This window comes from Pristiophorus japonicus, chromosome 9 (assembly GCF_044704955.1).
Source record: "Pristiophorus japonicus isolate sPriJap1 chromosome 9, sPriJap1.hap1, whole genome shotgun sequence".
Lineage (NCBI taxonomy): Eukaryota > Metazoa > Chordata > Chondrichthyes > Pristiophoridae > Pristiophorus > Pristiophorus japonicus.
Genome location: NC_091985.1, coordinates 190,036,212 through 190,050,481, shown reverse-complemented (window position 1 = coordinate 190,050,481; position 14,270 = coordinate 190,036,212). Strand labels below are relative to the sequence as shown.

Sequence of the window (14,270 nt, the reverse complement as noted above, 5' to 3'; positions counted from 1 at the left end):
GAAGCTTCCCTTCAAATCCCCTCTAAATCAACCACTAACCACCTTAAAACTATGCCTCCTCTTAATTGACCCCTCCACCAAGGGAAATAGGCCCTTGCTATCCACTATCTCCAGGCCCCTCAAAATGTTGTACACCTCAATGAGGTCTCCTCTCTTCCTCCTCTGTTCCAATGAGAACAAACCCAGTCTGTCCTCATGGCTAAGATTCTCTATTCCAGGCAGCATCCTTGTGAATTTACTTTGCATCCTCTCTAGTGCTATCACGTCCTTCACGTAATACGGCGACCAGAACTGCACGCAGTACTCCAGCTGTAGCTTAACCAAAGCATTATACAATTTAAACATAACCTCCTTGCTCTTATATTCTATGCCTTGGCCAATAAAGGCAAGCATTCCGTATGCCTTCTCAATCACTTGATCCATTGGCCTGCTACTTTCAGGGATTTGTGGACAAGCACTCCAAGGTCCATTTGTTCATATACAATTTTAAGTGGCCTACTGCTTAATGTGTATACCCTTTCCTTATTAGCCCTCCCAAAGTGCATTACCTCACACTTCTCTGAATTAAATTCTATTTGCCACTGCTTTGCTCAGCTGACCAGTAGATTGATATCCTCCTGCATTGCATGACTTTCCTCTTCATTATCAACCACACAGCCAATTTTAGTGTCATCTGCAAACATCTTAATCATACTCCCTACATCGAAATCTAGATCATTGATGTATCCCACAAAAAGCAAGGGACTCAGTACTGAGCCCTATGGAACCCCACTGGAAACATCCTTCCAGTCACAAAAACATCCATCAACCATTGCCCTTTGCTTCCTACCTCTAAGCCAATTTAGGATCCAATTTGCCACTTTTCTCTGTATCCCATCGGCTTTAACCTTCGTGATCAGTCTATCATGTGGGCCTTTATCAAAAGCTGAGCTAAAGTCCATATACACAACATGGCACGCTTTACCCTCATCGACCCTCGTGGTTACCTCCTCAAAAAATTCAATCAGGTTCGTCAAACATGATATTCCCTGAACAAATCCGTGCGGACTGTCGCTAATTCATCCTTGCCTTTCCAAATGTAGATTTATCCTGCCTTTCAGGATTTTTTCCAATTAATTTTCCCACCATCGAGGTTAGGCTGACAGACCTGTAATTAGTCGGCCTATCCCTTTCTCCCTTCTTGAACAAGGGCACCACATTCGCAATTCTCCAGTCCTCTGGCACCATGCCCAAATCCAAAAAGATGGGAAATGATGGACAAGGCCTCTGCAATTCTCTCTTTTACTTTGCTCAACAGCCTGGGATGCATTTCATCCGGGCCTGGGGAATTATCTACCTTCAAAGCTGCTGAGCCCTTTAATAACTTCTCTCTCACTATGTTTATGTTTATTTCATCCAGAATATCACACTCCTCCTTGATAGCATAATCTGCATTGCCCCTTTCCTTTGTGAAAACAGATGCAAAGTATTCATTAAGAACCGTACCAACATCTTCTGCCTCCACATAAAGACTAAATTCATGGTCGCTAATAGGTCCTACCCTTTCTTCAGTTATCCTCTTGCTCTTAATATATTTATAGAACATCTGTGGGTTTTTCTTAATTTTACTAGCCAAGAATTCTTCATGCTCTCTCTTAGCATTCCTAATATCCTTTTTAATTTTACCTCATAACTTTGATATTCCTCCAAAGATTCTACATTATTTAGCCGTCGGTATATGTCATAAGCTTCCCTTTTTTTCTTTATCCTCCCCTGTAAGTCCAGAGACATGCAGGGGTCTCTAGAAGTGTTGTTCCCACCCGTTTTCTTTAAGAGACAGGCCTAGAAATCCCTCTCGGGCGGTGGCCCCTAACGGGCAGTATCGGTTCTGCTGCCCCATGTAAGTATATATATTGCCTGAGACGCAGTTCCGTTGCACTCACAGAAACAGAGACAGGGAGAAAATGAGCATCTAATGTGGCACGGAATTGATACCCAGCATGTCGAGTTAGACCGGGTGTAACAGAACCCCAAAATCCACTTTGAAACCACAATTATAAACCCCTTTCAAACCCCATTGAAAAGCTCCGAATTGAGACCCTTTTTATACATATTTGAATTTCTGGGACTGAGAGAGAGGATAATGGGAAAGTTTCCAAACTGTTTGTTCATCTTAAAGTATTGTTACAAACATATCTGAACAAATCGGTTTTGATTTTTGGAAATATTCTTTTCAATGAAGCAATCTTTTTGGAATGTCTGGAAATTAATACCAGGGTTTCCCAACTTGCCTACCACAGAGAACAAGGCACAGGAGGAGGCCACTCAGCCCCTTGAGCTTGTTACATTGGAACAGGAGGCCCATTCAGCCCTTCATGCCAGTTACACAGGAACATGAGGTCCATTCAGTCCCTCGAGCCTGTTACACAGCAACAGGAGGAGGCCCATTCAGCCCCTTGAGCTTGTTACACAATAACAAGAGGAGGCCCATTCAGCCCATCAAGCCTGTTACACAGGAACAGGGGGAGGCAATCAGCCCCTCGAGCCACAATCATAATGGCAAACTGTGCATTAAACGTGTTCCTTTGTTGCTGTGAAGGATTCCTTTCGTATGACCAAAAGCTTCAGACAACAGAAGAAGGCAAATACTGTTCTGGCCGATTCAAGGAAAGATTCACAACTGTGTTCGAGGTTTGAGGAAGGCGTGAGAAGTTGAACTCACTGGCATCAGAACTGGGAAGTCGGTTTTTAAAGCCTCAGCTCAGGAAAGGGATCAGTGTTGTCCTTAAATATAAAGGCCCAATTCTCAGGCTCCATCCCCGGAGTGTGCTGAGTTAGCCTGATCTCATACCCGGTGGGGTACTAAGCCTCATGCAAACACAGAGCAGGAAAAGCCCAGACTCCATCACCAGCCTGTGCTGAGTTAGCCTGATCTCACAACCTGTGTGGTACTGAGCCTCACACACACAGACACAGAGCAGGAAATACCCAGGCTCCAACCCCGGCCTGTCGAGAGTTCACTGGTCCTGATCAGCATCCAGTAACTTCTGGCTCTATAGTGAGTGAGCAGAAGGATGGCAATTGACTGTGATTCACTCCCCGGTAGAATATTACACTAACCCTGAGCTACGGGAGGGCAGCCAGTGCCCATGGAACCCGGACCCCAGTTAGAATCGGCACCGTTACCTCCAGACTCGACTCTTCCTACGCACTTCTGGCCCGCCTCCCATCTTACACCCGCCATGAACTTCAGCTAATCCAGAACTCTTGCTGTCCCCTATCCTCTCTCGCACCAAGTCCCATTCACCCATCACCCCCTCCCACACCACCCACCCCAGCCCTGTGATTGCTGACCTAAATTGGCTTTCACTCCAGCAACGCCTCAATTTAAAAATTATCCATCCTTGTTTTCAAATCACTCCATGGCCTCGGTCCCCCCTCCCTCTCTGTAATCTCCACCAGCCCGACAACCCTCCCTATCTCTGTAACCTCCTCTAGCTGCTACATCCCTCCCTATCGCTGTAATCACCTCCAGCCCTACAACCCTCCCTCTCTCCGTAACCTCCTCCAGCCTTACCTATCTCTTTAACCTTCTCCAGCCCCTGCAACCCTCCCTATCTCTGTAACTTCCCCCAGCTCTGAAAACCCTCCCTCACTCTGTTACCTCCTGCAGCCCCTACAACCCTCCCTATCTCTGTAATCTCCTCCAGCCCTACAACCCTCCCTCTCTCTGTAACCTCCTCCAGCCCTACCTTTCTTTGTAACCTTCTCCAGCCCCTGCAACGCTCCCTATCTCTGTAGAATCCTACAACCCTCCCAATCTCTGTACCCTCCTCCAGCCCCAACAACCCTCCAAGTCTCTGTGCTCCTCTAATTCTGGCCTCTGGCACATCCCCCGATTACCATCGCTCCACCATTGGTGGTCCTGCTTTCAACTGCCAAGGACCCAAGCTCTGGAATTCCCTCCCTAAACATCTCCACCTCTGTCTCCTCTTCCTTCAAGATGCTCCTTTGAACCTACCTCTTTGAGCAAGCTTTTGATCACCTGTCCCAATATCTCCTTATGTGGCTCGGTTCAATTTATGTTTGATAATTGCTCCTGTCAATGGGTAGCACACTCGCCTCTGAGCCAGAAGGTTGTGGTTTCAAGTCCCACTTCAGGAACTTCAGCACCGAAATCAAAGCTGACACTCCAGTGCAGTGCTGAGGGAGCGTTACACTGTCGAAGGTGCTGTCTTTCGGATCAGATGTTAAACTGAGGCCCCATCTTCTCTCTCAGGATGATATAAATGATGCCATAGCACTATTTGGAAGAAGAGCAATTGAGTTATCCCCATTGTCTTCACCAATATTTATTCTTCAATCAACGTAACAAAAAACAGATTAACTGGTCATTATCACGTTGCTGTTTGTGGGAGCTTACTGTGCAAAATTTGGCTGTCGTGTTTCCCACATTACAATAGTGACTACACTCCAAAAATACATCATTGTCTGTAAAACGCTTTGAGCCATCCGGTGGTCGTGAAAGGCGCTATATAAATGCAACTTTTTATTTTCTTCTCTGCAGCACCTTGAGATGTTTCACTGCATTAAGGGCCCTATATAAATGCAAGTTGTTGTTCTGGTCAGGACTGGCAAAGAAAAGGCAGCAGGATTCGTGGGCCGGCATAAGATGCAGCCGGGGAGAGCTATCCCTTTAAGGAGGACATCAGCTGGGATGGGCTGCAATTTTTTTTTAGCCCATGTTTCTATAGCAACTGTTTCCTGTATCGCCCGACTGTGACTCTCAGCGGATGAGACTTTGAGATAAGCTCTCCCCATCCAATTTTTGTAACGCTAATTATTTCAATAGCTGCGACTTAGTGGACAGCACTCTCGCCTGATTCAGAAGGTCGTGGGTTCAAGTCCCACTCCAGAGACTCGAGCTCAATAATCCAGGCCGACATCACGCCCCCACTCCCCCCACCAGCGTGCCAGTACTAAAGGAAAACTCGTGAGTCAGCTGTGGCTCAGTGGGTAGCACACTTGTCTCTGAGCCAGAAGGTTGTGGGTTCAAGTTCCACTTCAGACTGACATTCCAGTGCATTACTGAGGGAGCAGTGCACTGTCAGAGGGGCAGTATTGAAGGAGTGCTGCGCTGTCGGAGGGGCAGTATTGAAGGAGTGCCGCGCTGTCGGAGGGGCAGTACTGAGGGAGCAGTGCACTGTCGGAGGGGCAGTACTGAGGTAGCAGTGCACTGTCGGAGGGGCAGTACTGAGGGAGTGCTGCGTTGTCGGAGGGGCAGTACTGAAGGAGTGCCGCGCTGTCGGAGGGGCAGTACTGAGGGAGCTGTGCACTGTCGGAGGGGCAGTACTGAGGGAATGCCGCGCTGTCGGAGGGGCAGTGCTGAGGGTGTGCCGCGCTGTTGGAGGGGCAGTGCTGAGGGAGTGCTGCGCTGTCGGAGGGGCAGTACTGAGGGAGTGCTGCGCTGTCGGAGGGGCAGTACTGCACTGTCGGAGGGGCAGTACTGCGCTGTCGGAGAGGCAGTACTGAGAGAGTGCTGCGCTGTCGGAGGGGCAGTACTGAGGGAGCACTGCACTGTCGGAGGGGCAGTAATGAGGGAGTGCCGCACTGTTGGTGGGGCAGTACTGGGGGAGTGTTGCACTGCTGGAGAGGCAGTACTAAGGGAGCGCTGCACTGCCAGAGGGGTAGTGTTGTGTATTTGCTTCATGAGTTTTTGCTTCAGCTACACATTTGCTGTAAAGAAATAGGTGATTTATTAGTAAAGTTTTAGCCACAAACTTATCACTACCAGTTCGTCCGCCAGGCTCACAAGAGCCCACTTCATCGTAGAGCACCTGAACTCAATTAATTTGAGTTTTTTTGAGTCTTGTGAACACCATGTGACTGGGTAAGCCAGTCACAGAGCAACAGCTCCACAAGCCTGTGCATGCTCACTGGGTTTAATGTATGAACCACGCTCTTGTTTTCTAGAAGCAAGGTATTTATGTTGTAGTTATTTATACAATATTTCAAAAGATTACTTCTCTTCTTCATGATTACAATTTTACAAATTCGACTGCTGGCCTGAGTTTCTTGTTGGAAGCTTTTAGCTTCCCCTCAGATCTCCATTTTGCTGCAATTGGCTGGCCAGGCTCGATTTCTATATCCTCCTTTTGCTCAGGAGACCAGCTTGGTGAATTTCTGTTTTCAGGGCGTGTGGCCCAGGATTCCTGACATCTATCTTCCTGTGGTTCCTTGAAACCCTTACATCAGTCCCTGTGTTATCCTTCTTCCTGAGATCTTGATATTCCCAGTTATCAATACCCTGTTTAGTTGGTTTGCGTTTTCTCATTGATCTTCTCAACTGAACCTCAATATCCACTCCCCCACCTCCCCCCCCCCCCCCCCGGAAGATACAGAGTCTCTGCGATATTGTCCCAAACCCACAGAACCGTCTTCATTCGGCTGCATCTGAGTCGGTGGGTTATGGACGTTGTGTCTGTTGGAATACTTGGACCTACTAACTCCCTCTGATCATCGTCCAAGTCAGGTTCACAATTATCTACTCGTGGTACCGAAGGTGCATCACTCGCTAGCAACATTTGATCCACATGAACCTTCCTGATTTAGTCACAAATTTTGACTAAGTACTGCTTGGTGCCACATATCCAAATAATTGTACCAATATCCCATTTGCGTGGACTTCCCCTTTTTGACAGACTGAGAACTCTGGTCTGATTACCTTTCTGAAAACACCGTTCTTTGATACCGGAATGATAATGATGTTTCTGCATCGATGTTGCCTTCTCTACCTGATCAGACAAGTTCGCTTGCAATAAACTGAGATGCATACTCAGCATAGGCTTCTTCAATAATTCAGCGGGTGTGTACCCTGTCTTAGAATAAGGTGTAGTTCTGTATTTGAAAATAAAATTTGCGAACCTATGCTTCATACTCACCGATGATCCGGTCTGTAGAACTTGTTTCCATAAAGCCTCCTTGACAATCCTGACTACCTTTCAGCTGCACCACTGGGAGCAGGATGATATGGTGCTACCAACGTGTGTTTGATACCGTTGTGTCTGGCAAAACTTGCAAATTGCACAGACTTAAATTGCGGCCCATTATCTGACACCCTTTCTTCGGGCAGGCCATGTCACGTAAAAATGTGCGTAATTCATCCAAAGTACACTCTGTGGTCATAGGTGACCCCATATAACGTACTTCCAGCCATTTCAAATGGCTATTAATTAGAACCAGAAAATTACCGCTGCCCCTCTCCCAAAATCAATATGTATTCTTTGGAAAGGTCTCCTTGGCCAAGTCCATGTTTGCAGCGGTGTTTCAGCTGGCATGGTCCTGCAGTCTTGACAGATAGTACACTTATTTACTAATACCTCTAAGTCTTTATCCAACCCCGGCCAGTAAACAAAACTTCAGGCCACTGCTTTCATGCCTACGATGCCAGTATGCTCACCATGAAGTTCCGTCAAGACTTTGGACCATAGTGCACTGGGAATGGCTACTCTCGGGCCTCATTTTAGACATCCCTGCTCACAAGGTAATTTGTGCCGACGATGATAAAAGGGCTATATCTTCTCATTTAAATGTATCTGATCATCAGACCACCCTCGCAAGGTATGCTCATAGACCCGTGTAACATGACATCTTTCTGTGTGTGCTCTGCAATAATAGAGGCAGTGAGCGGAAAGTTCTCATCAATGAAATCTAAAATGAAAAATGACTGTCGCCAATTTCAGAACCTTCATGAGGCAACCTTGAAAGAGCAGTCGCCACGGCATTCTGCTTCGATGTGCGATACTCAATTCTGTAATCGTACTGACAGAATAAAATAGCCCATCTTTGCACCCTGGAAGCCGCCATGAATGGAATTGCCACCTTTGGGCCTAGGATAGCTAGTGACGGTTTGTGATCGGTAGCTAGCGTGAATTGGCGTCCCTAAATAAACTGGCGAAACTTTTTAATACCAAATATAATTGCCAAATCCTCTCTCAATCTGGGCATAATTTGGTTCACTTTTGTTGAGCGTACGCGATGCAAAGGCAACCGGTTTTTCCTGCCCATCATTCATAACGTGGCTGATCACTGCTCCCACACCATACTGAGAGGCATCACATGCTACTCTTAGTTCACAAGTCAGATTATAATGGATGAGAAGAGCACTATTGCTCAAGTGTCGCTTGCGTTTATTGTATGCATTCTGTTGCTCTTTGTCCCATATCCAACGCATCCCTTTCTTTCATAAATAATGTCGTGGTGCAGACACCGTTGCTGGTCCAGGAAGAAAACGAGCATAATATTGGACCAAGCTTAAAAAGGATCGTAATTCAGTAACATTTTTTGGTTCCAGAGCCATCATGAAGGCTTGCACTTTCTCCTTAATTGGTTGGAGACCATTTTCATCAACCCACAATCCGAGATAAAGCACCTCACACAGTATCAATGCACACTTACTCCTCCTCTGCTTTAGATTATGATCATTGAACCATCTGAATACTTCTAAGACTTCCCAGTTTCTCTGCTCCGTGCTGGTGGCTATCAACACATCATCTTCATTGCACAAACAGTGATTTATTCCCTGTAAGATCTTACCATGGTAGTCTGGAATATCTTTGGTGAGGACTTGATACCATAAGACAACTTATTGTATGAAGATAAACCTTTGTGGATGTTTACTGTCAGATACTGCTGATTTTGTTGTCAACATTGAGTTGAGCATAGGCGTGGGAGAGATCCAGTTTTGTGAAGACTTTGGCTCCCGCCAGTTCTGCGTACAGGTTCTGTGATGTTGGTAGAGGGAACTGTTCATCATCAGCTGCTTGAATCAGGGTAATTTTACCATTCCGTTTTGTCTGACTTTGGAACTACAAGTAATGGGGTGGCCCAGTCACTCTTAGCAGTCTTCAATAAAACTCAGGACAAAATAGTAGAATAGAATCGTAGAATCATAGAATGGTTTCAGCACGGAAGGAGGCTATTCGGCCCGTAGAGCATAGCCGGCTCTCTGCAAGAGCACTTCAGCTGGTCCCACTCCACAGCCCTTTCCAGTAGCCCTGAAAATGTTTTAATTCAGGTATTTATCAAACTCCCTTTTAAAAGCCACGATTGAGTCTGCCTCCACCAGCCTTTCAGGAAGTGCTTTCCAGATCCTAACCACTCGCTGTGTAAAGAAGTTTTTCCTCGTGTCGCCTTTGGCTCTTTTGCCAATCACCTTAAATCTGTGGTTCTCAACCCTTCTGCCAGTGGGAACAGTTTCTCTATCTACTCTGTCCAGCCCCCTCTGGATTTTGAACACCTCTATCAAACCTCCTCTCAATATTCTCTCCTCGAAGGAAAACAACCCCAGCTTCTCCAGTCTTTCCCCCCAGCTGCTGAAGTCCCTCATCCCTGGAATCATTCTCGTAAATCTTTTCTGCACCTTCTCCCGAAGGCCTTCACATCCTTCCTAAAGTGCAGTGGCCAGAATTGTAGGCAATACTCGAGTTGAGGCCGAACCGGTGCTTTAAACAGGTTCTTCATAATTTCCACGCTTTTGTATTCTATACCTCGATTCATGAAGCGCACATCCCATAATCCTTCTTAACTGCTTTCTCAACCTGCCCTGCCATCTTCAACGATTTGTGCACATTTCTCCTCTAGGTCTCTCTGTTCATGAACCCCCTTTAGGACTGTACCCTTTAGTTTATATGTCTTCTCCTCATTCTTTATACCAAAATGTATCACTTTGCAATTTACAGCGTTAAATTTCATCTGCCATGTGTCCACACATTCCACCAGCCTGTCTATGTCTTCATGGAGTCTAGGGGGGAACAATCAATGGTGAATTCATCAAGTCCCGATTAGATAAGGGAATAATACGGGAATACCGAAACAATGCTCCCATTGGCCTGTAAAGAAAACTGATAGTCCATGGAGACTGACTATTGAATATGGTCAGTTAAGTTAGCATACCGTGCCTGCCTCTCCAATCATCCAGATATGATGCCCAGGTTACGACCCCACCGTCTATTTGACCCTGGACATCTCAAATGGAGCCTGGAGCATCTCAGTCCTCTCAGTGCACGTCTGCCTTTACTTTTCGAAAACAACAATGAACTTGGAATAAAAACAGAAAGCACTGGAAATACTCAACAGGTCAGGTAGCATCTGCGAAGAGAGAGAGGCAGAGAGAGAAAAACCGAGTTAACGTTTCAGGTCGATGATCTTTTGTCAGAACAGCCCCAGAAACTGACCCGTATACTTGGGTTGGGCTCAACCACAACTGGCAGATAAATTACGGTCATGATAACAACCTGATGGTGTGATTCATTGGTTGATGACGTATTGCTTCAATCATAGTCAGGAGAGGTGGATTCTGTTCCTGATTGGTTGGGACGGTGGCTCCTGTTCCTGATTAGCAGTGCGGATTCTGTTGCTGATTGATTGGGAGTGATGTCCAGCTGCAGGTTTGAAGTATTTATCAGTTAACGATCAGGTGTATTTTTCCATGTCAGGAACACATCTACCGAAGACGGGAACACACCTGCTACAATGGTTGAAGGAGGCAACTACACATTCCAAATGCCAACTCTTGGGAGACCTGCCCGACTAGGGATGCTATACGATGGACGCCGCGACAACTTCTTCCCAGGTAACCGTTACATCGACCAGGATATAACCTCAAAATCATCAGGGTAAAAGGCCAGTATCATCGAAGATACAACCCCAATATCATCCAGGGTATAACCCCAATATAATCCAGGGTATAACCCCAATATAATCCAGGTTATAATCCCAATATCATCCAGGATATAACCCCAATATCATCCAGGGTATAACCCCAATATCATCCAGGGTATAATCCTAATATAATCCAGGATATAACCTCAATATCATCCAGGATGTGACACCAATATAATTCAGCATATAACCCAATATAATCCAGGATATAACCCCTAAATAATCCAGGATATAATCCAGGATATAATCCCAATATAATCCAGGGTATAACCCCAATATAATCCAGGGTACAATCCCAATATAATCCAGGGTACAATCCCAATATAATCCAGGATATAACCCCAATATAATCCAGGATATCACCCCAATATAATCCCAATATAATCCAGGATATTACCCCAATATAACCCAGGATATTACCCCAATATAATCCAGGATATAACCCCAATATCCAATATAATCCAGGATATTACCCCAATATAATCCAGGATATAAACCAAATATAATTGAGGGTAAAACGCAAATATTATCCAGCATGTATTCGCAATATAACCAAGATATAACATCTAAAAAAAACAGGATATAACACCAATATAATCCTGGGTGTAATCCCAACATAATCCAGGATGTAACACCAATATAAACCAGGATATAACCCCAATATCATCCAGGATGTGACACCAATATAATTTAGCATATAACCCACATATAATGCAGGATAAATAAATCCAATATAATCCAGGATATAACCCCTAAATAATCCAGGTCATAACCACAATATAATCCAGGTCATAACCACAATATAATCCAGGATACAAATCCAATATAATTCAGGGTATAATCCAGGGTATAACCCCAATATAATCCAGGGTATAATCCCAATATAATCCAGGGTATAATCCAGTATGAAATCCCTATATAATTCAGGATATAACCCCGATATAATTCATGGTATAAACCTGTATAATCTAGGATATGACTCCAGTATAATGAGGAAATATCCGCAATATAAGCCAGGACATAAAATCAATATCATCCAGGATATAACTACAATATAATCCCAATATAATCCAGGATAGAAAGCCAATATAACTCAGGATAGAAAGCCAATATAATCTAGGAAATAATCCCAACATAATCCAGGATATTGCCCCAATATAATTCAGGATATAATCCAGGATATAACCCCAATATAATCTAGGTTGAAACACCAATATGAACTAGAATTTCTCTCTTTTTTTCTACACTTGGGCATTGGTTTAAATTAAGAGTTTTAGTGCAGATGAAGAACTATAAATAGTTAATCTAATGTTTCAAAACTTGAAAACATAATTAGTGCAATAAAATACAAGGTAGATGGCAGGGTAGGCGATGTGTTGCAGCTGCAGCATGTGGGAGCTGGTGGACACCAGTGTGTTCCACGGCGACCACATCTGCAGTAAGTGTTGGCGACTGGAGGAACTTTTGCTCAGAGTTGATGAGCTGAAGTCCGAGCTTCAAACACTGCGACACAGGGAGGGGGAGAGTTACCTGGATGTTGTGGTCCAGGAGGCCCCTTAGGTTAAATAATTCAAAATTTGGTCCGTGTTCAGGGACAGGAGGGTGTGACTACGAGTGAGGCAGGTATAGGGACCCAGGAGGTAGTGACGGAGGAGAATCAGCCCTTGTACTTGTCCAATGGGCACGAGGTCCGTGCTCTCTGTGCGAACGAGAGCAGTGACTGCAGGGAGGATGAGCAAATTGACAACAGCACCATGGTACAGGGGGCCTTTCAACTGGGGGGAGTAAAAAGAAATGTAGTAGAGGTAGGGGAAAGTATACTTGGGGGGGAAAGATACTGTTCTCTGCCGCCAAGAGCATGAGTCCCGAAGGCTGTGTTGCCTGCCAGGGTTAAGGGCATCTCCTCTGAGCTGGAGGGAACTTGGAGTGGAAGGGGGAAAATCCAATTGTCGTGGTCCACGTAGGTACCACCGGCATAGGTATGACAAAAAAAGAGGTTCTGCTGATGGAGTCTGAGCAGCTAGGGGCTAAATTTAAAAGCAGAAGCACAAAGGTAATAATCTCTGGCTTACTACCGGAGCCACGAGCAAATTCGCATGGGGTAAATAATATCAGAGAGCTGAATGCGTGGCTCAAAGATTAGTGTTGGAGAAATGGGTTTCGATTCATGGGGCATTGGCACCAGTACTGGAGCAAGAAGGGTTTCATTGGGACGGGCTTCACTTGAACCATGCAAGTACCAGTGTCCTGGCTTATCGAATAACTATGGCTTTAGATAGGGCTTTAAACTAAATAGTGTGTGGGGCGCGGGGGGGGGGGGGAGGCGGGGGGATGGGGGGGGGACTTCAGGTGAGGAGAAATTTAAAAAGCCAAAGAAAAAGGAGAAGTCAATAGTGCAGGGTAGTGATAGGGATAATAACCAGAATGTGACAGGAATGGACCGAGCGTATAAACAGAAGAGTGCATTAGAAAGTAGAGTCAGAGAAGGGAAAAATGGTAAAAGAAAACTCAAAAATTACAGCTCTTTATCTGAATTGATACAGCATTCATAACAAGGTAGATGAGTTGACGGTACAAATAGAAATACATGGGTATGATCTGAAACCGTTACAGAGACACAGTTGCAAGGTAACCAAGGCTGGGAATTAAATATTCAGGGGTATTTGACAATTCAGAAAGCTAGACAGAAAGGAAAAGGAGGTGGGTAGCTCTGTTAATAAAGGATGAGATCAGTGTAGTAGTGAGAAATGATATTGGCTCAGAAGATCAAGACGTAGAATCACTTTGGGTGGAGATAAGAAATAATAAGGGGAAGAAGTCACTGGTGGGAGTAATCTATAGGCCCCCTAACAGTAGCTACACATTAGGACGATAAATCAAGCAATAATCGAGGCTTGTAAGAAAGGTACGGCAATAATCGTGGGTGATTTTAATCTGCATATTGATTGGTCAAATCAAATTGGCAAAGGTAGCCTTGCAGATGAATTCATTGAGTGTATTCGGGATGGTTTCTTAGAATAATACATTGTGGAACCAAACAAGGAGCTGATTACTTTAGATCTGGTCATCTGGAATGAGATAGGATTAATTAATAATCTCACAGTAAAGGATTTTCTAGGGAAGTGTGATCATAGCATGTTAGAATTTCAAATTCAGTTTGAGAGACGGAAATCTGGGTCTCAAACTAGTGCCCTGTACTTAAATAAAAGTAATTACAAGGGGATGAAGACGGAGTTGGCTAAAGTGAACTGAAAAAATAGATTCAAGGGTAAGAGTGTTGAAAAGCAGTGGCAGACATTTAAAGAGATATTTCACACCACTCAGCAAAGATATATTCCAGTGTGAAAGACAGACTCTAATAAAAGGATGCACCATCCATGGCGAACTAAGATAGTTAAGCATGGTATCAAATTGAAAACAAAGGCAAACAATGTTGCAATGATTCGTGGAAGGCCAGAGAATTGTGACATTTTTAGAAACCAGAAAAGTATGACTAAATAAATAAGAGAGAGAGAAGATAGATTATGAGAATAAACTAGAAAGAAATATGAAAACAGACAGTAAGAGCT

The 14,270-nt window shown here is 44.7% G+C and overlaps 1 protein-coding gene across 1 annotated transcript in view; it reads left to right on the top strand.

The window, feature by feature from the left end:
* The window catches only part of LOC139274018 (neoverrucotoxin subunit beta-like), a 74,479-nt gene that overhangs the window by 31,190 nt on the left and 29,019 nt on the right, over positions 1 to 14,270 (top strand). The window contains exons 2-3 of the mRNA XM_070891072.1: positions 2,579 to 2,670; positions 10,476 to 10,612. Of these exons, the coding sequence (XP_070747173.1) occupies positions 2,579 to 2,670; positions 10,476 to 10,612 (229 nt within the window). The remainder of the gene's footprint in view (positions 1 to 2,578; positions 2,671 to 10,475; positions 10,613 to 14,270) is intronic.